General features: G+C 34.3%; 2 protein-coding genes across 2 annotated transcripts; both read right to left on the bottom strand.

Annotated features, from left to right (window-relative positions):
- Positions 1-27: 27 nt before the first annotated feature.
- On the bottom strand, positions 28-15,650 carry LOC130629651 (E3 ubiquitin-protein ligase HECTD3-like). Its single transcript, XM_057442931.1, has 20 exons — positions 15,276-15,650; positions 14,980-15,212; positions 13,867-14,089; positions 12,951-13,066; positions 11,241-11,357; positions 10,924-11,006; positions 8,816-8,915; positions 8,066-8,396; positions 7,693-7,742; positions 7,394-7,458; positions 6,691-6,800; positions 5,963-6,082; positions 5,646-5,735; positions 5,068-5,148; positions 4,532-4,651; positions 3,402-3,531; positions 2,990-3,067; positions 2,137-2,215; positions 1,871-1,942; positions 28-995 (listed from the first exon to the last, which is right to left on the bottom strand). The coding sequence occupies exons 1-20, from the start codon at positions 15,588-15,590 to the stop codon at positions 911-913; spliced, it is 2,598 nt and encodes an 865-aa protein (XP_057298914.1). The 5' UTR covers positions 15,591-15,650; the 3' UTR covers positions 28-910.
- Positions 15,651-15,851: 201 nt separating this feature from the next.
- On the bottom strand, positions 15,852-26,704 carry LOC130629652 (aldo-keto reductase family 1 member A1-like). Its single transcript, XM_057442932.1, has 7 exons — positions 26,565-26,704; positions 25,402-25,624; positions 19,522-19,795; positions 17,744-17,884; positions 17,223-17,428; positions 16,691-16,777; positions 15,852-16,387 (listed from the first exon to the last, which is right to left on the bottom strand). The coding sequence occupies exons 2-7, from the start codon at positions 25,606-25,608 to the stop codon at positions 16,322-16,324; spliced, it is 981 nt and encodes a 326-aa protein (XP_057298915.1). The 5' UTR covers positions 25,609-25,624; positions 26,565-26,704; the 3' UTR covers positions 15,852-16,321.
- Positions 26,705-27,506: the final 802 nt, after the last annotated feature.

Here is a 27,506-nt window from a genome sequence, read left to right as displayed (position 1 = left end):
TAACATACACGAGAATAAAGACATAGGTTGGGTTTGTTGTTATTTACATTTGAATTATGAATAAAGTTACTCTAATTTTTTTTAAACCGTAACCACATGAATATAAAAAATTATTCTATATTAAATTTCGTTGATTTCGTCGGCGAAAATATTTGTCGGCTAGCACAAAATTTGTCTTTTTTAACCGACGGATTTTTCACCGATAATGTAAACTGACAAAACCGTAAAAAAGAAAATACCTGTTAATAACCAAGCAAAATAAATCCGAGGTCAAACATTCTTTCTTTATCCACAGCTTTAAAGAAATTAATTAATAGCTATTTTATCTTCACGGCGTTTTTATTTTTTTTTATTTGTCAGCCAATGAAATTTAAGCTATTGTGTGGCGGCAAAAAAAAGAACACAGTCACTGACAATTGTGTAGGTATCATTTAAAAGTAAAACGAGAAAAAGAAGCACCTACGAAATAAATTTTGAAACTGGTCAGGTTGCTGAAAAGGCTACAGAGATTCACTTAATACTTGTTTGACTTTTCCGGGACTGTTACCAAATATTCTTTATTCCAAATTTTGGTTTAAGAACGTTGTTTACCTGGGAAGTATATCAGTACATTCAGTTATTCTTTGCTGACCTTTCTACAACCGTTTAGAAATTTTAAAAGGTACACCTCCCTAACGTACTACGGTTTTTCACTAACATAATAGAAAATGAAGCATTTGTCCAAGGTTCTGCGCCCTTTCTATTGTCAGTAACACGAAAATTTGCCGACACACACCGATAAAAAGAACAGTATACTCGTCTTTACACCGGCAACTGAAGAAAGAAAATCGAATATACAGCAGAAAACGTGTGAGATATAAATTTAGCAAGGAGTTGGTCTAATGTTTCTTCAGGATGTACTGCTTCCCTTCTAATCTTCCCAAGGACTCATATCAGTATCAATAGAGACGCAGTAATAAGCTGCATATCGTAGTTTCTCTTCAGCTTGTGTAGCACTAGACAAGAAGAAAAAAATTGTTATTCTAACAAAATAATTCTACATATTCTAAACTGTGGAAATAAAAGCAAAAAATATCTGTAGTAATATCGTCCTGATGAATCATTATTGATATGGTAGCTACTAGTAAGGTTATATATAAGTTATATCAAAACACGTATAGAGGCTTTCATTGGGCAACGCTAGAACGAGTCTAGAACATTCTAATTCTAGGCTATACTAGCTCCTTTGGAATGTTAATAAATAAGTGTAAAACTGCGTACATGGATGCTTATTTTTACCAAATTTTTGTTTATATCGGACTTTTCGGGTTTCCATTTCCACAAGGCACGGGAAACGGCTTTTTTCAGGTTTTCGCCAAATGCCTGAGACCGCTTAAAGTGACAAGAGTAGAACTTTCTTTTACCATAGAATATCGTTAGAAGCAATTTAAGACTATTACGAAAAAAAAATAAGAAAGTTTAGTCTGCTTGAAAAATAAATTTTACTAGAATAGGAGTAAGAAGATTTGGCAAAACACGTTTTCTTCTTTTTCCTAAATCATGTCCAAGTTGCGGCGGTTGGTTCAGCAGGCTCAGGCTTTTTTCTAAATTATGTCCAGGCAACGCAGCAAAATTCTTAGAGACCTTTTCTACGGTTCCAATTGGGTTAAAATTTCATTTAGTTTGTCTCTGAAGCTCAGTTTTTCTTTCTCTCCTTCTCTCTAGATTTCTGTGTGTTATTGCTCACAACATGTATTTCTCAGTAGCAAAGTCCACGACTTTCATGGGTTTAGTTTTTTGGAGTTTGCTCGAAAGCTGCCTCAATTAGAAAAGCTTGTTTTTTTTACGCGAGTTTAAATAAGCTAGAGAACAAAGTTGGAACCTTACTTACCTGGTGTACGAAGGAAGGAAGAGCGTGTGTGAACATGTCGCTGATTCAGGCAGGGCGTTTACATGCGTGGATCTAAAATAAAGTCACGCATGCGTAGAACAATTTTACAATAGTAAAAAAAAGGTGCGACGAAAGACTGGAAAGAGGCTTTGGTTGCATCATATCACCAAGAGAATATAATTTTTAAAGAAAATAGTGACCGCATTAACTCTGCTGAAGAATTTTTCAACAAAGAAGAGAGGACAAAAAGAAACAGCGTCACTTACGATTTGCTTTTCGATATATACAGCGGCGTTGGCAAACGTCGTCGACCAGTGACGAATCTTAAAAACCGACTTCTGTCTTCTGTAACAAAAATGGTAAACACAAAGTTATGACGAGGCTGAGAAAACTAAAACTGATTTTTAACATGATACACTTTTTTTTCAGGAGGTTGTATTTAAACCGTACCGGCTGATTTAATTAACTAAACAACAAAAAATTGAATAGAAAAAAAGGGTTATTCTAACGACGGGTTTCCACTCAAACAAATGTGGTCTGTGGTGATTTTTTTTATCTAAAAATCATAGCATTTTCAAATTTTCTCTCCTCATTTTTCCTATAGTTATCGCTGGCTGTTTAAGGAAGAAGAAATGCAATGTACAAAGGAAAAAAAGGAAACAAAGGATAAAACATATACAAGCTGAAGATAAAAACTGACATTAAAAAACATTAAAATAAAAAGCGGAAAGAGGGGGAGGTTTAAAATTCCTGTCAAATTTCTGGACATTTCATAAAATGACCAAATTTTTCTGACATTTTGCTTATTTTTGCAAAATTCCTGACATTCCTGACATAGTGTACGTTGAGAGTTACCTATAAGTATCACTGAAAAAGAATGTAAAAAATTGCTTATGTCAGCAAATCAAAAACTTTTAGGCACCTATTCACAAAAAAGTGTGAAGTTAGTTTTTAGAAATCTAGAAACAAATTTTATGGCGAAAATCAGTTTGGAATTGAAACTGAGGAAAAGTCAAAATTTGGAACATAATAATTATGTTAGGAAAACATGAAATTTAGGCAAGATAGCCTAAATTAAACAAGTACTTTTCTTTTGTAATTGTAATTTTATTTTCTTACCGTTGGTAAAGTTTTCTAAAGCTTGCCACATATACTTAATAGTGGGGTCAGATTCATCTTCAAAATCGTCGTAATGAGCTAAAAGTGCCAAAAAAAATAAAATATTAGTAAAAAAAAATTACATATACATATATATAACAAGTATATACCGTACATCCAAAATAAGCCGCTTCGAAAATGAAAATCGATATAATTTAGTAGACACTCAGATTCAGTGAAGATACCACATTACACACTGTTTTAAAATCTTTTCGTGTGTGTTGTCAGGTAAAAGATGTTGATATTGACGAAATAATTTGTTTCAAGAAAGGCAGCTCTTTGTGTCATCATAAATAACGCTCCAAAAGGTTTTGCGCGAAAATTTATACGCTTGCACTTAAGGAACACAATAATAACAGCAAATTTATCCCACCTGACTTTTTTAATGCTTCCACAGAAATCTCAGGATCACCACAAATTCTTCTCTCCAACTCTTGCCATGTCAGCAAAGTCAAAACAGCCTTGGGTACAACTTTTTCCAAACCATTGCGTATAGCAACAATCTAGAAGAGTTTCACATGAAAGTTGGAAAAGTTGGTTTACACATGACACGTGTTTACACCAATAATGCAAGATAGGGATAGATGTGCATATTTTACATGGCTTGTACCCTGTCTATTATTTCCAGGAGGGGCCATGGCTTAGATGGAAAGTCCTAGAGCATCCAATGCTCATTTTGAGATACGCATACCCAATTAGGGCCCGTGCGCTGCAAGACAGCTCCCTGCAACATACAACGGCGCCCAGACAGTGTGTCATCTCCCCAAATTTCCCTTACATTGCTTGGGTCAACCCGAGGTTATGATAACATTCACTTGCCCATATTGAATCGTCGCCAAGGGGATCTCCCGCACAAAGTACGGTAGTTATAATTACTAAGCTACGGCGACACAAAAATATGCAACAAAGTTTTCTGATTTTGATTTAGTTTAAGCAAAAAAAAAAATTCCAGTTCTTACAGATTCATTTTCCAGCTCTTTAAGAACGTAAAAGACATACTTCTTAAGAAATAAACGACAGGCTCAGTAAAGACTAGTGCAAGCTTTGTATATTTCAAGGAGCACTTGCACTATAAGAGTACAAAACTTTTAGGAAGAATTGAGCTTTGAACAAGCCATAAGCTTAATCAAAAAGACAAAATGCTATAAACAAATCAGTGTAAAATCTCGGTCACGTTTAAAAAAAGCGTGCATCCTTTCGAACAAAAATATGCCGGCCCAAAGTAAAGGAAAATTTTCGGAAAGTTATTACTATCCACATAGAAGTGACTAAAAAAGAAAAATAAATAAAAAAAAAATAACTTTCAGGCATGGGCGGCTGTGATAAATTTTTTTCTCAATGCCAATTAATTTTGTTTGACAAAACATTTTCCGACATTTTCGAAATTCAACATACCTATGGCTAAGAAGACACCATTACGTGATTTTGAGATAATTAGCACACAATAAAAATAATCCAAACATTTAAAAATATTCAATGCACTAGAAAAGATGCTGAAGTTACCTGTTCTTGAAATTCAACCATGCGATTTTCTCTGACAAGTCTTAAAAAATCTGAGCGGTCCTCATACTTAACATAGCCGGCATTATCTTTTACACAAACTTCGGTGCCGTTAGATAAAACCTATAAAAACATGTTTTTTAAGAGCAAGAACTTTAATAGTCAATAAAACACACAACAAAAAAGACTAATCGCAGCGAACTCAAACTGATTTGAATCACTACAGCCAACGCTGTGCTCCATAGAACATTAGTTTTTATCACTTCGGACGAAGTTCGTGTGGCATTTCATTACGATCATTTTAACAGAAGTAAAATTTCAAATTGGTGCAAGGTTTTCATGTAAAACTCTACCTCGGGTCGAAATGCGGTTTTCAATCAGAGTTTAGAAATCATGAACACAAAAGAAAACCCGAAGTGAAACACCATGTACACAGTTGCACTTTTAACTGTGATGTAAAATTCACTTCACCTGAATTTAACTTCAGTTAATCTCTAAGAAAAACAAGACACTAGACCAAATTCAAAAGAACATCTCACTGTTGTGTACACCAAAACACCTTCGTACATCTCCTTAAATTTTTCTTCATTTATCTTCTCCATCATTTCGTGAAATTGCACCTGCAACAGAAAATAGTAATTCCTATAGAAACTGCAACGATTAAAAAAAAACGACAGCAAATTTTATTTTTCCGACAAAATTTTGAGCCTTGCTATCAGTTCTATCTTGACTAGCAATTTATTTCGCGATGTTTATTATCAAAAATTAAGTCTGTTTACAGTTAACTCTCTCTGATTCAAATCTCCGTATGTTGAATCTCCGTAATTTGAATCCCCGTAATTCGAATCTCTGTAATTTGAATCTCCGAAATTTAAATCCCTGTAACTTGAATCTCAATAATTAGAATATCTCTATAGTTCGAACAAAGTCAAAGTAACCTTGAGAATATCTTAAGCAATGTCATTCGAATCTATCTCTAATGCAAACAAAAATTTATTCCCCCTTGAAATTCAAATTAGAGAGAGTTAACTTAACAACTACAGTTACATGGTACACAGATTTTATGACTAGCAAAAAAAAAACCCACACACAGAGTTACATAAAAACACACACTAACCTCAGCAGCGTCTACTGTGAAATAATCTTTGTCAAAAGATACTGGCTCGTGATTTAATATTTTCCATATGAAGGGAGGAAGCGAAATGACCTACACATTAACAAGCGACAAAAATATCATGTTATAATATGATCATGGCGATTACGTCTGATATACAGTACATAACAACGAAAGCTACTAGGAAAAATTAAGCTGTATCATCTTTTGTGATCTCTTCATAAGATTTCGTTGCGAGCGAAACTAAATTTATGCCAACAAAAGGATAACTAGAGATAAATGTTTTTAAGAAACAAGACACAATTTCCAAAACTACATACAAGGTTTTCTTTCCCTCTTAAGCACGCTCCCATAAGTTGACCAATCCATTCATATTTAGCAAACAGCTTGCATTTTGCGTTTGGTACGTAACAATCGCGATACACATTCGATGTTGCCGTCTGAAGAAGACAATAAATAACTATAACATATATGTGAAAACTATAATAAGGAAATACAATTTTCGCGAAAGAATCTTTTCCCGTTCAGCTTTAACTCAAATTTTTTGCATTTTGCGGGCATAAACTTTTGCTGTTCTCCAGGATTTTCCATGTAGAACCAACTAGTGTGTATACATTTTGTCTCACGTCAGGAAAATTCTTAGGGAACACAATGCGAGAAAAAAACTTTAGCGATTAACGATCTACATTTTAGGAATTTATTGAGATTTTTAGGGGTAGTTTCAAGTAATAGCTAATATCTAAAGAGAGGTATGTTACCTAAATACTCGGCATAAAGGTGCCTAAAAGATCGATATAAAAACTGAGTAGTATCAATAACATTGAGTATAGCAAATGAAAGTTATCAAAAAAGCCGGCAAGAGGGGTGGACCGAATAAGGTTAAAAAGTAAGAAACAAAATACATGAATTCCAAGATTAAATAGCATGGTTCTTTGCAAAAAAATAGGAAAAGTAACTGCCACAAAATCTGATGACACTCTAATTGTGTCTCGACGAAAATACTGAATTCAAGTACAAACAACACACCAATAACAACCCTTTTTATTACCTGATTTGGACTTCTGACGAAGAATGGGAGTGGCAAAGGTTGCAAGCTATCTTGTGAGGAAGGACACAACTCTTCAGCAAGGTCTGCAATACTGTCTCTGAATCCTCCCCCTATTAAAAAAGGCTTAATAAATTAACGATTACTTTACGTTAAAGTTAAGCGAGAAGATTAAATCCAAGATACTACTTGCAGATTTTAGAAGGCCATCGTCACATAAACATTGAGACAATTGTACTTTTCGGCCATTTTACAAAGTTGGCAAAATTCTCCGCAGCCGGTAGGCTGAGGAAGTGCTACTTTTTCAGATGCGTAGACTAGGTAAACAACGTTTATATTGCGCTAGTCGCACTTTATAACACGTTTGCTTTACAGAACGATCCACGTCCGGCAAACAAGGGCATACTTTGAGAGTTGGAAGCTAACCAAATAACCTAAATCCAAATTGTCTGAACCTACATAACTACTTGTCAGGATAAACTTGAAAAATTGCTGCCTTGTGAAAAAATAAAAAACTTTGCAAATATTGCTACACACAAAACGCTTAACAGTTACGAACACAAAGTTGAGTATGAAGTTAAGACGACCTTACTACACGCCTCAAAAAGTTGGTTTTTTGTGACTACAAATCAACTTAGAAATGTTTCGTCGTGAGGCCTGTGAGACGATGGAGCTCGATGACATGTGAAACACAATCGCAACATACCTTGATCAATAATACCCTCGCCAATGAATTTACATTCCCACCACTGATCATATTTTAATGACCATCTAAACAATGAAAGTTTAACAAATTAGGTTAAAAGCAAATAAATAATACAAATATTGACAATAAAAACAACAACAACAACACCAGCCACGACATCCACAACAACAACAACAAACAACAGCAACAACAACAATAACAAAAACAACAACAACAACAACAACAAAAGAAAACAACAACAACATCAACAACAAACAACAACAACAACAACAACGAAAACATGTAGAAAAGAAATCCACCTGTAGTCAAGTTTTACATCACATTTCTCAGGCCGTAGTGCTTCATACAACTATAAAAAAGGAAATTTAGTTTTGTATAGTCCGGAAATGGAGCAGTATAAAACAATTAACGTATAAGATAAGTAATTAAAAACGAAAAACATAAAACTCGATGACTGGAGAGCTTCCTATCTCATCAGGTACGCACATACCTTATGACAAACACAAAAAGAGCTCTGCACCTCTATTTAACACAGGTTGGTTGGGAAATATATATATGTTTTAAAGTAACCCAGATTTATGCATGGACATAATCTTAAACTTTAAATCAAAGGTACCGTTATATCCGCTGTGGTGGCACAGAAAAGATGACAGTGTAACTTCGATCACTCACCTGATTAAAAATGGAATTTTTTGCATCAGGGTCCCCCAATGGATCGACCAAATGTTCTGCGGCAATATGACGATTGATATATATCTTCGGCATGTTGGGCGACGTAGCTCCCACCGACTCTCGTAAGCAATTCAAAATAAGTCCTTGTCTTCGACGAGAGAGTGGAAAGAATTGGCGCATCGCCTCAAGACATGAGTACGTACCGGCTGTGTATCCCCAGGTGGGTAGTAAGTATAATATGACGCTATCGAAGAGGATCATAAAGGGTGTCAAAGCTTGAGCACGACGGTATAAAAGCTCTCTATCCACAACAGACTCCAGTTTGGGGTATCTAATGATAAAAATGTAATAGTGAATCAGAGTATTAAATAAACAAATACTTACTTTTTTTCTTATATTTAAATTCAAACAAAAATAGTCGAACACAATACTTTTGGAATGGCGAACCTGTTTCCACAACCCTGCAATACCTTTCAAAATATACAAGATCAGGCTTAAGATTGCAAGGGGACATTTTTTAAAATACCAGCCCAATCTCCAACGGGATCTAACCGTTTAATTTTAATTCTGTTTTACGTAACAAAAGCAGCCACCATTAAAAGTGGTGAAAGAAAACAAAAGAATTTTTAAAATTGGCACTTTGGAGTGACAGTTTATATACAAGAATATAGGAATTACTAAATAAAACCAAATTGTGTTTCTACCAGTTTTATTTAAGGAAATTCACCTAAAAACGAGATAACTACCTACCTGACGAGATCCTTATCAAATGAGTTTCGATTCAATCCGTTTTGTTTATGCTTCGAAGATGCAATTTTGATGTAATGCACTCGACAATCAATGCCATCGTCTACAGAATAAAAACTAGTTTTTAAAAATACAAATAAAATTTTTTCAATTACTTGAATTTTATGTTCAGCTCGCACTTTAAAGGGCATGCAATTGATTCATTTTCGGATAATGATACACTTAATTACATGGCTAACTTTGGATTTATTCTGGCAACATTAAACAATCTAATCTCACGAAAAAAAAATTGTCTTTGTTTTTTCCTTCAAACCAACTAATCGAAGAGAACTTCAAGATAATAATTATGCAAAAATTCTGAACCAGAGATTCAAGAAAACATATGCAAATTTTTTGAAAAAAAAAAATGTTTTCTCCATTCTCTATTAATTTAGAGCAAGCAAAAATTATGCCCTTAATATGGCTGGTACTCTTGATACAAACCATGGAAAGCCATGGTACTCTTGATACACACTATGAAAAGCCCTGGTACTCTTAATACACACCATGAAAAGCCATGGTATTCTTGACACACACCATGAAAAGCCCTGGTACTCTTCATACACACCATGAAAAGCCATGGTATTCTTGACACACACCATGGAAAGCCATGGTATTCTTGACACACACCATGGAAAGCCATGGTATTCTTGACACACACCATGAAAAGCCATGGTACTCTTGATACACACCATGAAAAGCCATGGTACTCTTGATACACACCATGAAAAGCCATGGTACTCTTGATACACACCATGAAAAGCCATGGTACTCTTGATACACACCATGAAAAGCCATGGTATTCTTGACACACACCATGGAAAGCCATGGTATTCTTGACACACACCATGGAAAGCCATGGTATTCTTGACACACACCATGGATAGCCATGGTATTCTTGACACACACCATGAAAAGCCATGGTATTCTTGACACACACCATGGAAAGCCATGGTATTCTTGACACACACCATGAAAAGCCATGGTATTCTTGACACACACCATGGAAAGCCATGGTATTCTTGACACACACCATGAAAAGCCATGGTACTCTTGATACACACCATGAAAAGCCATGGTACTCTTGATACACACCATGAAAAGCCATGGTATTCTTGACACACACCATGGAAAGCCATGGTATTCTTGACACACACCATGGAAAGCCATGGTATTCTTGACACACACCATGGAAAGCCATGGTATTCTTGACACACACCATGGATAGCCATGGTATTCTTGACACACACCATGAAAAGCCATGGTATTCTTGACACACACTATGAAAAGCCATGGTATTCTTGACACACACCATGGAAAGCCATGGTATTCTTGACACACACCATGAAAAGCCATGGTACTCTTGATACACACCATGAAAAGCCATGGTACTCTTGATACACACCATGAAAAGCCATGGTATTCTTGACACACACCATGGAAAGCCATGGTATTCTTGACACACACCATGGAAAGCCATGGTATTTTTGACACACACCATGGAAAGCCATCGTATTCTTGACACACACCATGAAAAGCCATGGTATTCTTGACACACACCATGGAAAGCCATGGTATTCTTGACACACACCATGGAAAGCCATGGTATTCTTGACACACACCATGAAAAGCCATGGTACTCTTGATACACACCATGAAAAGCCATGGTATTCTTGACACACACCATGAAAAGCCATGGTATTCTTGACACACACCATGGAAAGCCATGGTATTCTTGACACACACCATGGAAAGCCATGGTATTCTTGACACACACCATGAAAAGCCATGGTACTCTTGATACACACCATGAAAAGCCATGGTACTCTTGATACACACCATGGAAAGCCATGGTATTCTTGACACACACCATGAAAAGCCATGGTATTCTTGACACACACCATGGAAAGCCATGGTATTCTTGACACACACCATGGAAAGCCATGGTATTCTTGACACACACCATGGAAAGCTTGATATCTGACTTGTACCAGTTTAGTTGTTTCTCCTACCTAACATTAAAATTAAGCACGACAAATCATTTTAAAACTCGAAATCAAATGAATAAACACCTTTGCACTCCTTTATTCGAATTTCCACTGTAGGATAATATTCTGCTGCATTTTCCAAGATAGCAACATCACCTGTTTGTGTACTATAGAAAATAATAACTTTTATACAGTGTGGAATCAATTTAAAATATCAAATCCTGGTTTAAAAAAATGCTGAATTAAAGTTTGCAAATATAAGTCAATTTGCAATCAATAAAATTAAATTTCTTTCTTCATATTTTCTTTCTTAAACATTGTTTCCACATTCATTTCTTTATTATAGCGTAATCAATTTAAATATTTTTCATAATAAACTTTAAAACAAAAGTAGCAGTCACCTTTCGATGCGGGTTTCATTTAGCATCCTGCTCTGACCAGTCGTTGTTGTCCCGTATACCAGCACTCTACTTGGCATGTAGTTATCATCTGATTGGTCAACACCCATCACCAGTCTCCTGAAACCATAATAATTTTTAATAGACTCACAGTCAATATAAATGTATATAATTTATATAAGAATTAGCCGTATTCAAAATGACAGTTGGATTGCTACATTATGATAAGAATGCAGGAAACAGCAATGCCTGGGATATGTACAACGAATTAAAGTTCAATGAAGAGAATACGTACCATGGGGGAACCTGTGGATTATATTATGTCTATATTAGGCTAGTCGTTGTATGTTGTTCTTTTAGCTAAGATATACCAAGATTCTTCCTTAAAAACCTTTTTTTAATTGAAAAGGCTATCCTATTGACTTATTTAGTTTAGCAAACATGCATCCTTTATCTTCACTAAGCTGATTTCTAACATAACCTCTAGTTTTTTGCTACCTACCTGAAAAGAGAACATTTATAAAGTATTCAGTCAAATTTAGGCTCATAAACAAAGTTTAATTTTGATGCTTTAATGCAGCTAGGTAACTATACATTTAACTACCAATACAACAAAAAGTATTTATAACTATAGTGTTTAATGTTTAATCATGGCTACCTAAATTTTGAGTGCAATGACTGAGCACAATTATTATTTCCCCCCATAATTAATTTGTAAGACAAAACATGTTCAGACGTCATCAAAATGTCTTAACCTGTGGTTTCATTGACACAACAATTTTGGGGAATACATTTTCTGAAAAGTAATTTGCACCTTTACTAAATGCTGACGTTGTTGTAGCTATAGCATGAATTTAAATACCAGCATATATTTTACTGTATATATTTTAGTTATACTTACTACTTTAAAATATCATCGATAAAGTCTTTCAATGTAAACAGAAGCTAGCAAACATACTTATTTACAAAATAATTTCAAACTGAATAGTCACCACACCATTTTGGTTTTAGCATGCTAATGTTTACAAACATCCGTAGAAAACATTAAAGTAATTCTTATATTGAAATAAGTCAAATACAGGTTTAAATCAAAAATCTTCTGGGTGCTCCAGTCCAGAGTAAAACTTAAATTGCACTTTTTAAGCATGGTGCCGGAACATAAATTTATGTTGGTAAAAATAGGGTTTAAGGTCCAGATCCCCTATACTAAAGGCTCAACCTAGTGTCACTCACAAATAATTTCTGAACATCTAGAGAAGCTTATTCTACAAGATAAAAAATGCTAAACCCCTCTATTAACACTATTTTCTCATTCAATGATTTCTGAATAAACCCATCTCCATTAAATGTTTTGATCAGCACAACATAACTCCTATATTATTAGTGATTCTACAATTGACACTATCCACACAAGATTTTAATTTTTGAAAATGTTTGATCACCAGAATCCAAAATTTAGAAAGTAGAAAAAACTCAAGAGCCAGCATTTTAAGATATTAAAAATTTGAGGCAAAAAATAATTTCAATACCAGAGTATTTATATATTTCTGACATTTTTTACTCAAATTACTGATATATCCAACAATTGCCCAGTCAGTTTGATCCGAATTTTTATATTTATTGGAACATCAGATTAGGTACTAAAAAATATTTAAAGTAAGTTACAAGTATAGGATAGACTAGCCTAGCCAAATTTTACCATATTCAACTTACTGAATGATAACACCAGTAGCTATCTGTAGACGGATATAATGTCTCCCCAGGCTTCCATCAGATTCCCAGAAAGTGTCAGAATCACCATCAAGAAGATTATATGCAGAATCTTGTTCCTAAATAAATTGACCTCGTTGTAGGTGTGTATTATTAACATACAGGGTCATGTATTAGGTGTTTAGTTTATGACCAAACAAAGGATCTCATAATAAATACAAGAAGCAGTGTTTTTTTCTATTTTTTGAGAAAACATCCGTTTGGGTTATCACATTGGACCTCAATGGCTGTTGCGGGGTATGTATACATTCATTTTCATATGTTCAAAAAATTAATTAAAAAAAGGAAAAATGTTAATTGAAGCCAAAAAAATATTCTTTGAATATTCTAATAATTTAGGTGGTTCTGAGCTGGCAAAATTTACTCTTCTAGGGAAAGCCTGCACATTCTCTACAGAGAGCTGTGGGAGTTCCGTGGCATGAACATTATATATATATATAAGTGAACCCTATTTCTGAGTGCTATGCATGCATTAAAAGCCATTGCAGCTTCACAGCCTGTGTAGTGATAGAGTCTTTTTATATCATAAATGCTTTGCTGCACTGTTTCTGCAAAGTTTTATACTTCACATTATGTCCTCTTTGTTCAAATCTGTTTTGCGAAACACATTTGCAGAAACTTAAATGACAGTGACCACATAATGAATTATTTAATAAACATGGCATTATTTAACAAACCTGCAAACGTTTTATTTTTTAACAACTTCATTGGAAATAAATAGTCATTGGGGTTAACAAAACTGCAAAAAAAAGGAAAAAGGTTTTTTTGAATTATACCTTCATTGATCTGATAACGAAACCCTTCCTAAAGTTTACAGTTTCGAACACACAGAAAAACCATGGATTTAAGAACACAATACCGTAGATACAGTAACTGATTCCACATATTTACTCGCTCCACCCACTTGCTGGTCATATGTTTTGCAGTGATCGACTAAAAATCGCACAAGCTCTTCATCAGCCTCAAGGGACCAGTTGGGTGGAGGATTGGATAATCGACTGATAGCTGCTTCATCAGCATTTGGAGGAAGTGAGGTAGGGAGGATATGCAACATATAGCTATTCTCAACCACATTTTGCCATCTAAAAAAATACACAATATAAATAAAACTAGCAATATATAAGATGTAAAAATCCCCTATAACTAAAAAAAAAAGGTGATATTTATAAAAGAAAAACTTTGTTATAATTATTATTGACCCTTAAAAATGTAACAATATTTTTTTTATCACATTTGAAATGCTGCTTTAAATTTGCTTTTCGTAAAGTGACTGAAAAGAAAAGAAAAGCACAATTTTCAAAAAGATGTCCTTTTAATATAAAAAATACTCTAATGGATCATTCATTGAAAATAAACACACACACAATTTCATTATTTCAGTTGAGGTTGGATTTTCTTTTTTTTGCACTTTAGCAGCAAATGTTATTTGTACTCTTCCAAAAAAGTTGCAAAATTAGATATTTCAGTGAGATAATTTGGATATATGGTCAGATTTTTGGATGAAAAAAACACCTGAGGTTGAAGTTGAAAAAAAGTTTGAAGTTTTTAAAACATGAAGTATATAAGCAAAATCCCCTAAAAACATTACATACACCTATAGAACAAAATAATTCGTATGTTTATATGTTATTAATTTTTTTACAAAATCTCAGGCTCAACATTTTAAAAAATAGCTTCTTATATAAAAAGTGTATAGTCTAAACACGTTATAGAATCTACAAATTTTAAAGAGAAATACGCCTATCTTGGCTTATTAGTTTGGAGTAAGCATAAATTAATTTGCTTTAAAAAAATTGTGAATTCGGTTTCACCCTATAGTAAACCCTTTTAGCACAGCATAAAATTTGTGCAAAATAAATTTGGTGTAACCACAGTAGTAGCACCACTTTCCGGTTGTGCAAATTTTATTTTTATATAGGTAAAGTATTAGAAGAATCATGCAAGAATAACAACAACAAAGGAAATGTCAGACCTGTAACATGTCTTCTTCTTTTTTGATTTATCGCCTTTCTTATGCCTCACACTAAGCAAACCACCAAAAATATCATCTTTCGATTCAGAAGATTTGGTAGGCGACTCCGCAATGTCATACTTTGCTGTGAGAGTGAGTGGGCTATCGGGTTTAGCATCTCTTGCCTGCAGCAAGATCCAGAAATTTCCATCCTTTGCTTCAAACAGCAAATCGATTTTAGATTTTGAATTTTCCTGAGAAATATAGAGAAATATACTATTTCAAATGACAAAAAAACGGTCTTTGGTGATGCTTACCTTCTCAATTTGGATCCAGTCTCCTGCATCGTTCGAAAACTCCTCCCCATATGCAAGCAAAGAAAATTCCTTAACTTTACTCTCACTAACAGTTATCCGTCCAACTAACTTCCCGTCTTTTTTAGAAGGACTTGTCCAAACATTAAAATGCAATGGAAATTTAACTGTGTTTAGATCAGGCGATATCACATACTCAATCGTAGCAGGGACAAAGCAAAGTTCTTGTGGCAATGGTTTGTTTGATTTAATTCTTTTTACAGTATCCAATACACATCGTATGCAAGCCAACCTTTTCCTTGCTTTGTTAGGACTCATTTTCTAACAGAAACCTTGGAATTTAATTTTACATGTTGCCTAAATTAAATAACACGGCTAATGTTAACATATATATTAATTTTGAAAGAACCTAAAACCAAGGGATTTTGTGCTAAAGATGGATGACAGAAATTTGTTTTTTTGCAGTAAATAAAGACTAACATACACAGGATTATTAATAATGATAAACTATTTTCATAGCCAGACCACTAATAATTTATAAACAACCAACAAAAAATGCTAGCTATAGAAAAATACAAATCAGAGAAAAAATATCTTTATTGATATATTTCTTCTACTTCTTCTACGGCAGATATACTACAAAAAATATTTGATACCAAATACTTACAAAATATTGCTGACATATTATCAAATGTTACATTAAGAGAAACACTTACAGTAACAAAAGCATTGGGTTCCACTTTGAAAAAAAATTGGTTTGTTAGGCAAGAGGAATTTAACAGCAGCACTAAAATTGACCCTATCAAATGCATTTTCCGCTATAGTGCACAAAGTTAAAAGGCTTTTTTGTTAGCACAATCTTTTAGCATTGCTTGATAAAAAACTTTTCTTTCTACCTTTGAAAAGAAAAGAAACACAACAATTTTCTCCGAAGCTAAACATTTTTACGTTATCCTAAGTTTTTATAATTTTATACTAACATGGGCTTTGTAAAAAATTTGGTTACAACAACAATTTTAAAAATTATCTATATCTCACTACATTTTTTTTTAATAAGGGATGTTAAACGGGTAAAGTGAATGGTGAGCATCACGTTCAACCATGACACCATCACGCTAAAAAGAAAGACAACTTTAATGTTAATTGTAATGGTTTAATGTAATGGTGATTGGTTTTTGGTCACCCCCCCCCCCCCCCTCTCATTTCATCGTTAGGTTAACAATAGGGTAACTATTTACAAAAAAGTTAAGAAATACTGAAAATGAACTGAGAACAAAGGGGAAAAACTCATTTTACTTTTTATGACTGCAAATAAATAATTTTCTGACTTCTATTACAGAAATGTTGCTTCACTGTATGGTAAAACAACAACAAAACAAAATCAGGCCAAAAAAAACAACAAGAAATTGACAGCATACCTCAATCATTGGCTTGCATGCTCTCCAAGGTCTATTGAATGACTCTATTACCTTCATGTCTTCTTCACTGAGCTCAAAATCAAACACCTGTGCAAGAAAGAATTTTAATTTGAAAGTTCTTTCGTTTCTGCGGATAATGACTAAAACAACTGACAAATCAAAACAAATATATAATCTGAGTTCGTTAGATCTCAGTTGGGAATCTTTGTAAGAGACTTCCAGCGAACAACCAATTTTGACGTTTTTTGGTCTCAGATGCCCGAAAAAAGCTCTCTAAATGTTAATTTTAATTAATATCAATCAAAGAGTTGCCTGATGCCATTTATAGTTTCTAACTGGCCTGCTTATTTTAGATATTTAAGACATGCAGGAAGAACTGAATATTGGTTCGGTTATTTTAGTGATATAAAAGAACTAAGAAATAAAACTAAACATAACAAACCAAAATTTTTTTTAAATATTTATTTATTGTAACGTGGTCTTAATTTAGGATGCACATTAATCACACCATATAATACTGAATTGTACTTACATCTGCATTTTGCTTAATTCTTTCTGGCTGTGCACTCTTTGGTATCACAGACAGACCTCGCTGTACTTGATATCGAATACAAACTTGTGCAGGTGATTTCTTGTATTTCTTTCCAATCTCAATCAACTTAGGATCTTCTAAAAGTAAAGGCTCTCCAGGTTTGGCCCAAGGTCGATCAGGTGAACCAAGTGGACTAAAAGCAGTTACTAAAAAGGAATAAAAATTATACTACAAAATTTAACAAATATCTTTTTGAACTTCATTCTTGGTTTCTTATTTTATTGGCTTTTTGTATGTTTACTATTTGACATAAGAGCTTCATGAATTAGGATTTTTTGCACATGGAGTTTCATGCTGGCAAACTTGTTGTCATGCTCGCAAATAGTCTATAACTTTAATTTATTATGTGATTTATTTTGTAACTTTTATTAATCGCAAAATAAGCAAAACAGAAGAAGGCATGATCTTAATATGACCTTTAAACAACAATGCAACCATTGTTGATTATATTTAGATCTTACCTAACATATTGTGTTTTTTGCAGTGATTAATAAGCTCATTCTGAACAAGGTAAGGATGGACTTCAACTTGTAACATTGTTGGCTGGATTCGTGCCATATTAACAACTTCATCAATTTGCTGACTGTTAAAATTAGACAATCCTAAAATAGAGACATTTAAATGTGGTATAGTTAAACAAATTGTTATATATATTATACATGTTGATAATAAAATATTGAAATATTGAAATCCTACCAATATGTGGGAGACAATTATATATTATTGAATTGAAAAAAAAAAGATAAATCGCACAGCTTTTTTAAAACAAATAAATACTAAAACACACCAGACCTCCAAACGATATTGCAGTAGCAATTGCAAGTCGGAGTATTTGATGAATTTGCGACATGCAAATGAGTGGTACCCACAAAGTATTAGCTAGCCTGTTCAAGTAGCAACAATAGCAGAAAAAATTACTGTTTTTTTTAATAAAAAATGTGCCTTGACATTCTTTTTCTTTTGATGCAGTCCACAGTGATTAACATTTGAAATGATTTTCTGATACTCAGATGTTTTACCATACACATCACAAAAATATGATTATTCATTTGGTATGTTCTATCATTCGAAAGAAAAAATGGAAAAGCTGCATTTTTATAACATAATTTGGTTGAACAAGTTGTTTTCATGACAGGTATATAATTGTTACAAGAACACCACAAATTTAACTAAAATATTAAAAATAAAATCATTTTTTCAGAGATATTGGAAAATACTTCAATCGTTACTATCAATTTCCTATACACAAAACGTGCAATCAAAAATTGCACACACTATTGTTGATCTTGTTAATAAATAAAGCTTAATGTTTTGAGTGCTAAAACAATGAGATATTTCCAAGATCATGAATAAGTAAAACAAAATATGGAAAATTGTTTTGCAATTTTTATCAGATAATGCATCAATGTTTATTTTGTGATGGATACAATGTTTTTTTACTTTTAGTTACTTCTAAACAATAATATTAAATGTTCAATTATTCTTTTTCTTCTTCTTTTTAATTTGTTAAAGCCAGTGAATAAAATATTAGAATTAAAAAAAAACCTGGATAAAAATATGTAATTTAGGCATAAGGTTAAGGAAGAAGTTAACCTGAACATTATTTATTCATATTCCATATAACAAAAGTTCACAACTTAAATATTTTTAGTTTCGATTTATATTTCTAAAAGGAAAAATTAAAGAGGTCAAGCTTTCTCTTTCTCTGCAATTTTTCTTTTTGCATTTGATTGACAATAACCCAATTATCTTATTTCTTCTGCTAGTCTTTTCTAGCAACTGGCACTTTACACATGTGCCATTGCAACAAAAGTGCTTATATAGAAATCTGATAAATTATTATCAACCACTAAAAACGTTACAACTTTTCCGACAACGCTATTATTTCAACAGGACAGGATTTGGTTTAACAACAATACATAGTCGTTAGCTAACTTATTTGTGAGAAATTTGTGATAAAAATAGGTTATGGTTAAAAATAGGTTATGTCAAAAAGTGTAATTCAAACATGTTACTTTTTTTACACTCCAAGTGTTTATTTAAACCATGTTTCCAACACCCTAGAAGCTATGGAAGTTTCAAGTAGGTCCCAAAATACACATAAAATATGTGATATTAAAAATAATCCATTTAATTCTCTCAAATGTTTATTTTTTGTTACATTACAATTTGGAAGGCAAAAATGCTACAACAACTTTTTTAGAAATACAGGTAAAGTGTGTTATAAATGTAAACGTACCAATACTGCGAACTAAGCCATCATCTACTGCTTTTTCCATTTCTGGCCATGTTTCTTTGTAATGAATGTCGGAGTATATCAATGCTCCAGATTCATCTCTAGGAAAGACAACATTTCCAGGTTGCCAAGCAATTGGCCAATGAATAAGGTATAGATCAAGATAATCAAGTTGAAGGTCTTTCAGGGTTTGCAGTAATGCTGGACGAACATCTGCAGCAGCATGTTTTGTATTCCAAAGTTTGGAAGTGATAAATAATTCTTTGCGGTCAACTCCCTTTAAAAAAACAATTTATAAAAAGGCTTTTTTTGTGTAGATTTTAAAGAATTGTATTTCTTAGCTCATTAAAGTAAGACATTTATGTTATTGCTTGTTTTACAAAAATACTAGTACAGGCACATAAGAAAGTGCATAATGGGTGCAAGTACATTATTATTATTATTTATGAATATTTACAGAGGATAACTTTTTAAAAATAAGTACAATATTTGCAAATAACAAATTTTTGTTTTCCAATGTATCCAATTGAGTACATATATAAAGCTGTATTAAAATGGGTACAGACATTTTTACTGGTGCAAGGGCATTATTGTGGTTATGCAGGTGTGGCATCAAAATGTTTTGATACTTTTTTGATACTTTTCCCTTTAGACAAGATATTAACTAATTAAAGTAATAACAAATCATAGCTGTGGAGGAGCTTGAGTTATACCAGTGATATTGTTTAATGGTTACATTGGAGAACATTGTTAATTGCTAATCGTCGTGTTAATGATATTAATAGTGGTGTTATCGAGAGTTAATTAATTGTTTGTTTTCACTTGGATTATTTGACTGGAGAAATTGTTTTCTGTTCAAGGTAACTAACATTTAGTACTAATTTTCATGGTAGCAGAGAAAAATGGCAACGTCGGTGTCATACAATAAAGCTCCTCCTCTGCTATCCCAAAGTAAGAACTATGAGGATTGGAAGAAATTAATTGGAATTTGGACGGAGCTTACAACACTAGATAAAAAGAAACAAGGACCGTCCATTGTACTTACTCTTGATGGGAAATCACAGGAAGCTGCATTGGAACTTCCATCTGAACAAATATCATCTGAAGACGGAGTTAAGAATATCTTAAAGAGGCTCGATAAGATATATGCAAAGGATAAACTGACAGAAAAATTTGATGCAATTGAAAAATTTGAGACTTATAAACGAACAAAAGAGAAGAAGATTCGAGATTTCTTAACAGAGTTTGAAAAGAGGTACTATAAGATAAAGGCTTACATCAATTACCCAGATGACCTGCTAGCCTATAGATTAATAAAGGCTGCTAATCTTGACAGTTCTCATGAAAGACTCATAAAAGCAACAATAACAAACTTAGTTTATGATGATGTGAGACAGAAATTGATAAAAGTATTTGCCGAAGAATCAATTGATGGTGACTTAGACAGTAGTATGTCCTCCATCAAAATCAAAGCAGAACCATCGTTTTATGCTAATGAAGCATACCCAGACGAGTGTCAACAATCATCATCAGATGAAGAAGGGATATATTACACCAAACGTAATCTAAATCAAAGATTTGCATCATCATCAAGATACAACAAAAAAGGGAATACATGGCGCCAAGATAAACATGCTTCTCGACCCAAAGCAGATGGCACAAGAAAACCTACTAAAAACCCACTTGACAGGAATGGTCGTGTATCTCGATGTGCGATATGCGAAAGTGTTTTTCATTGGCAACAAGACTGTCCGGAAAAGCAAAATGATACATACATGGTTCATGAAATCGTCCTTCTCAACGAAAGCGATAAACCAGGTCAACTCAAACATCTAGTATCAGAAACATGGAATTGTGGCCTACTCGATTGCGGTGCCAGTAAAACCGTTTGTGGGGATGTTTGGTTAGATCAATACATAAGCTCTCTATCTGATGAAGAAAAGAGGGAAGTAAAACATCACCATAGCAAAAGTTTATATCGCTTCGGAGACGGTGAACAAGTCCAAGCTTGTGGAAGAGCATCTATTCCTGCTATCATTGGCAACACAAAGGTAAAAATAAATACAGATGTGATACCAAAAGTCCTACCCCTGTTACTATCAAAATCGTTTATGAAAAGGGCCGATATGATTCTTGACTTCCAGAGTGACACTGCAAAAGCATTGGGAGAAACTGTTTACTTGGCCACAACCTCAAGTGGACATTATACCATTCCTTTGACTCGACCGCGTCAAGTAATTGCATCAATCGACAAACCTTATGAATGCAATTTTGTTTTTATCTCAAGGGAAGACAACAACATGACTGTAATCGCTGAAAAACTTCACCGACAGTTTGCTCACCCATCTCTCAATCAACTCATGTCATTGATCAATAAGGCAGGACCACCATGGAACAACAATAAAGAATTGATATCAGAAGTAAAAAGAATTGATAAAGAATGTACAACATGCCAAATCTACCGACGATCACCACCTCGCCCTGTAGTAGGATTACCCATGGGATCTAAGTTCCTTGAAACCGTTGCGATGGATCTAAAATTCTACGACAAGAAAATCATCCTTCACCTAATCGATCTCTGTACTCGCCTATCTGCTGCAACAATAATAAAGGACAAAAACCCGACCACTGTTATTGAAGCAATACTAAAGACATGGATATCTGTTTATGGCTCGTGTGATAAATTTTTAGTCGACAATAGCGGTGAATTTGCTAACGAAGAGCTCATCAATCTAGCAGAACAATTTGGCATCACAATTAAGACAACTGACGCGGAATCCCCTTGGTCAAATGGTATTGTTGAGAGACACAACTAAACACTATCCAACATGCTAGACAAGGTGCTCAATGATACAAGTTGCAGCTTGAATATTGCTCTTTATTGGTGTGTAAATGCAAAGAATTCACTACATAATGCACACGGTTTTACACCATATCAATTAGCAATTGGAACGAATCCACGTCTACCATCACTAATGGATGACAAACCACCAGCCTTGTCAGGAAAACCAGCAACGCAGTTAATGAGAGAGAATCTGGAAGCCCTTCACAAGGCTCGAGAAGCATTTATTGCAAGTGAGCACTCAGAAAGAATCAGAAGGGCACTATCTCACAACATTAGATCTTCAGGAGAAACCAAATATCTTACAGGTGATAATGTTTACTATAAACGGAACGATAGCAACGAATGGAAAGGTCCTGGCACTGTGCTTGCTCAGGACGGCCAACAAATTTTGATCAAACATGGAAGCTATTACGTTCGGGTCCATCCTTGTCGTGTAAAATTGGTACACGACGGCGGCTGTGGTTCATCAGAAAAAACGACAAAGGCAGGGGCAACACCTTCACTGAGGAACAACCACCTAGATTCCAAGAATCAGAATCAGAATCAGGATCTGGCAATGAAAATGAAGATCATTCGTCTGAAAAATCAGAAAATGAAGATCAATCGTCGGAAAAATCAGAGCCTTTAAACAATGATGCACCAGCTCATCAGACACAGCCAATTTCTGCTGAAGCACATAGCATGCTGCCGAGGGAGAAGCCGAAATTAAGACCGAATCTTTGTCTAAAGTATAAGGACAATGGTGGAGAATGGAAAAAGGCTAAAATCATATCAAGAGCAGAGAAAGTTGGAGGCAAGCATGATGGCTGGTTTAATGTAGAAACAGAAACTGGTATGAAGAGAGCGGTAAACTTTGCAAACATCAAGGATATTGAAATCAATGATGACCCTTCAGAAGTCACTCTGATCACCAACAGCAGTGAAGTACTGTCAGCAAAGTCAAAAGAACTACAGTCATGGATTAACAATTCAGTCTACATCGAGATACCTAATGAAGGACAAGAAACTATGAGTCTACGATGGGTTGTAACACCAAAGATTATTGATGGCCAACCTTCAGTTAAGGCACGACTTGTGGCACGTGGTTTTGAAGAAGTCCAAAATTTTAAAACAGACAGTCCAACGTGCTCTAAGGAAGGATTGAGATTAGCATTGACGATAATTTCATCCAAAAATTGGATGTTGAATTCTCTGGACATTCAGCAAAACAGCATTCCTTCAAGGAAAGAAGATTGACAGAGAAGTCATTGTTCTGCCGCCGAAGGAGGCTAATACTAAAAACCTTTGGAAGTTGTTAAAAACGGTGTATGGTCTTGCTGACGCAAGTCGTAGCTGGTACCTAAAACTGCGAAGTGAATTAATTCAACTCGGTGGAAAGCCTATTGAACTAGATCAAGGAATATTCATCTGGTCTTCAAATACATTGATTTTCGGAATATTGGTATGTTTCATTGATGACGTGATTTGGGCAGGAAGTTCTACCTTCGTTAATGTGGTATCAAAGTTGAAGAGTATCTTCAAGACCAGTAGTGAACATATGCGACACTTCAAATATATTGGTATTGACCTCGATCAAAATGAAGATGGAACAATCACCATCAAACAAGCTGATTATATCAATGAGCTAGAGCCAATCACTCTCAGTATGGAGAGAATAAAATGCTCTAAGGATGAACCAATCAATGAAGTTGAAAGATCTAAAATGAGACAATCAATTGGGAAGCTCAATTGGTTGGCATGTATGTCAAGACCAGAAATTAGCTTCACCGTAAGCGATGTGTCATCAAGAGTAACAACAGCTACTCTAGCTGATATTAAACTCATCAATAAGACGATAAAGTTCTTGAAATCTCAAGATTGCCACATTATTGTGCCAAAACTTACCTTGAATAACCTAAGCATCAAGGTTTTCACTGATGCCAGCTTCAACAATCTCGAAGGAGGTCAAAGTCAAGGTGGTCATATCGCCTTCTTAACTGATGGTTCAGGAAAATCATCACCAATTTCCTGGAGCTCAAATAAAGTTCGTCGTGTAGTACGTTCAACTCTTTCAGCGGAGTCACTAGCTTCTGTAGATGGAGCTGACACAGCATTCTTCTTGGCTAAAATGATTGAAGAGTCTTTAGCCGAAAAACCTGAAGTTGTATGTTTAACTGATAGTAGATCACTCTTCGAATGTGCTGGTTCAACCAAGGCAGTATCAGACAAACAACTCCGAGTGGAAATAAATGCCTTAAGGCAGATGATCAACAACGATGAAGTCACCCTACGATGGATCGATGGAAAACATCAAATGGCCGATGTGCTGAAAAAGAAAGGGGAATCTCCTTTTTCCCTGATGGAAGTTCTCAAGTCAGGGGATTTAACATCGGTCATTGATGGTGAAAAATAGACATTTCACCATTGTTTGTGTTAAAAAAAAAGGGGATTGCAAATTTATGTTATAATTGCTCATAGAAATTTGTTATTGAAAAGACGTTGATTTTCGTTGATAGACATCTCGTTGATAGATTGTTGTAAAAGGGACATTGAGATTGACATTCATTTTCGGGAGATAGCTAACCATGAGACTATGGCCTGATACTGTGAATGCAATTGATACGAATTTACAATCAACCAAAAGAAGAAAAGAAGGGAGATTGATACTTTTCCCTTTAGACAAGATATTAACTAATTAAAGTAATAACAAATCATAGCTGTGGAGGAGCTTGAGTTATACCAGTGATATTGTTTAATGGTTACATTGGAGAACATTGTTAATTGCTAATCGTCGTGTTAATGATATTAATAGTGGTTTTATCGAGAGTTAATTAATTGTTTGTTTTCACTTGGATTATTTGACTGGGGAAATTGTTTTCTGTTCAAGGTAACTAACATTTAGTACTAATTTTCATTTTACTGGTGCAAGGGCATTATTGTGGTTATGCAGGTGTGGCATCAAAATGTTTTCAATTATTTAAAACTTAGCTTTGATCATGTTTTAAAAATTGTGTTGATTAAAATTTAATTAATTTTTCTTGTTAAAAGGAATTTTATACCTCGTCAATCTTCTTTTTCAATGCTTCACCAATTTCTTTTTCGTTGCCATACACATATGCACAATCTATATGACGGTAGCCAGCATCTATAGCAGCTTCTACAGCAGCTTGAACTTCACCTGGTTTGCTTTGCCAAGTGCCCAAACCGACAACCGGGATAGTATAACCATTAGCCAATTTCAAAGTTTTTGATGTAACAGCAGCCATTTTTTTTAATTTTCTACTAAATAAAAAAATGGTTTTCTCCATTTTAAAAGATACACAGTTCCACATAAACAGAACAAACATTGTAACACAGTATGTACAAAAAGATGGTTTAGGAATTCTGGTTCCTGCTTTTTAAAAGAACTTTTAATAAAAACGAAAATCATGAAGTGCGTTGGGGTATATATCACAAATACTTATATTTAAAATTCATCCCTATCAAACAAATTATTCTGTGTGAGCAATTCTCAATGCAAAAGAAATTTTTGCAACACTTCTACCTTAGCAATCAGCAAATTAATTTGATGACGTCATTAGGATCAGAAATGATGTCACAATACCTAAAGTACAGCTGAAATTCTTTCACATACTTACAAGACCATGGTTTTTAAAGAAAATAATTGCATCACAATAAATTAAAAAGATCAGGGTTTCCTGTAATGTGCAGAGCTTGAAACAATGATGAGGAAAATGTATTGTATCATGTGCTATTGACGAATGGTTAAGAAAATACAAAGGTTTAAAAATTTTGTGGACATCAGCAAAGTCCCTACCAAAAGTACAAAAACATTTTCTTTAGAAATTTGTATATCTGTTGCCTTCATTGTATAGATCTTCGCTGATCAAGAAAATTTATAGGATCATGTATCTTTGACAAAGGGTTGAGAGATATTGAGGTTAAAAGATTTTTTGATGACGTCATCAACCCATCCATTCCGAAGCGGATTTGGGGACCCGGGTTTGGTAAACTTACCCAAATTAATCCCAGGTGGTCCCTAGCTACCCACACAGTAAAAAGAATTGACGTCACCAACTCATCAAGTTATTTGGCCGCAAAGTTTTTAAGTGCACTGTAATAGCTTAATTTAATATAAGATATTGACGTTAAAGTAGTGTTATTGACATCGCGCTGTAACGTCAGAAAATTTTGTTAAACTCGCAATATGTGTATGACTAACCTGTAGGTTATCTTCACAGTTCTCCTAATAACACAACACAAAATATACCCAATTGGTTTACACACAACACACTATATACCACTATTATAAACACAATGATTTCACAAGCAAGATTGGTTCAACACAAGTAAACCCCACCACCAATTGATTCTTATTAGTAATCGCCTAGAATGGAAGATTAACAATCTCCCTCTATTTTCTTTTCTGCACGTTGTTCAGTTTATGCTGCTATGGGAGGAATTTATAGAGACTCCTACTCGCTTAGTATAGTGGTCCTGGGGAGAAATTGACTTTTCACCAATGCCCTCTACTATACAAGTCTTGATCTAACAGTTACTGAAGACTATTCTTTCTTGGGTCCTTAGTTGTGTGATGCCAAGTGCTAAGTGGTGTTTCAGCAATGAATTCTGAAAAATAAAACTCAAAAAAACCTTATAATAAAACATTTTGAAAACACAACATTTGATTGGTCACTAATACTCATCATGACCATTTTGTAGCACATTCAGTAGAAGTGTGCTATTTGCTCCTTGCTTTGTTAACACATCTGCTAACTGATGTTTGGTGGGAATCCACTTCAATATAACTTCCTTTTGATTGATGCTCTGTCTGAGAGAAGCCATGTCAACTCTTAATTGCTTATCTTCTAAAGCTTTTGTTGAATATGCAGCTTCATACAAAGATTTGTTATCTGTGTAGCACAAGATACCTTCTAGATCTGTCTTCACAATTTCCATCATTACATTTTTCACCCAGATACATGCATCAATACCATTAACAAGTGCCAATGTTTCTGCTGCAAGTGTGCTACACACAACTCTCTTAATCTTTTTTGACTGCCATGTGATAGGTGTCATGGTGTTCTCAACACCTTTAAGAAAAACAAAAATTCCACTTTGAGAGCTTCCGTCATGTAGATTTCCAAATGAGGCGTCAGCGTAC

The sequence above is a fragment of the Hydractinia symbiolongicarpus genome, chromosome 2, assembly GCF_029227915.1.
Source record: "Hydractinia symbiolongicarpus strain clone_291-10 chromosome 2, HSymV2.1, whole genome shotgun sequence".
In the NCBI taxonomy this organism is placed as follows: Eukaryota; Metazoa; Cnidaria; class Hydrozoa; order Anthoathecata; family Hydractiniidae; genus Hydractinia; species Hydractinia symbiolongicarpus.
The sequence above is the reverse complement of the archived record's forward strand: the minus strand, read 5'-3'. Positions and strand labels throughout refer to the sequence as shown.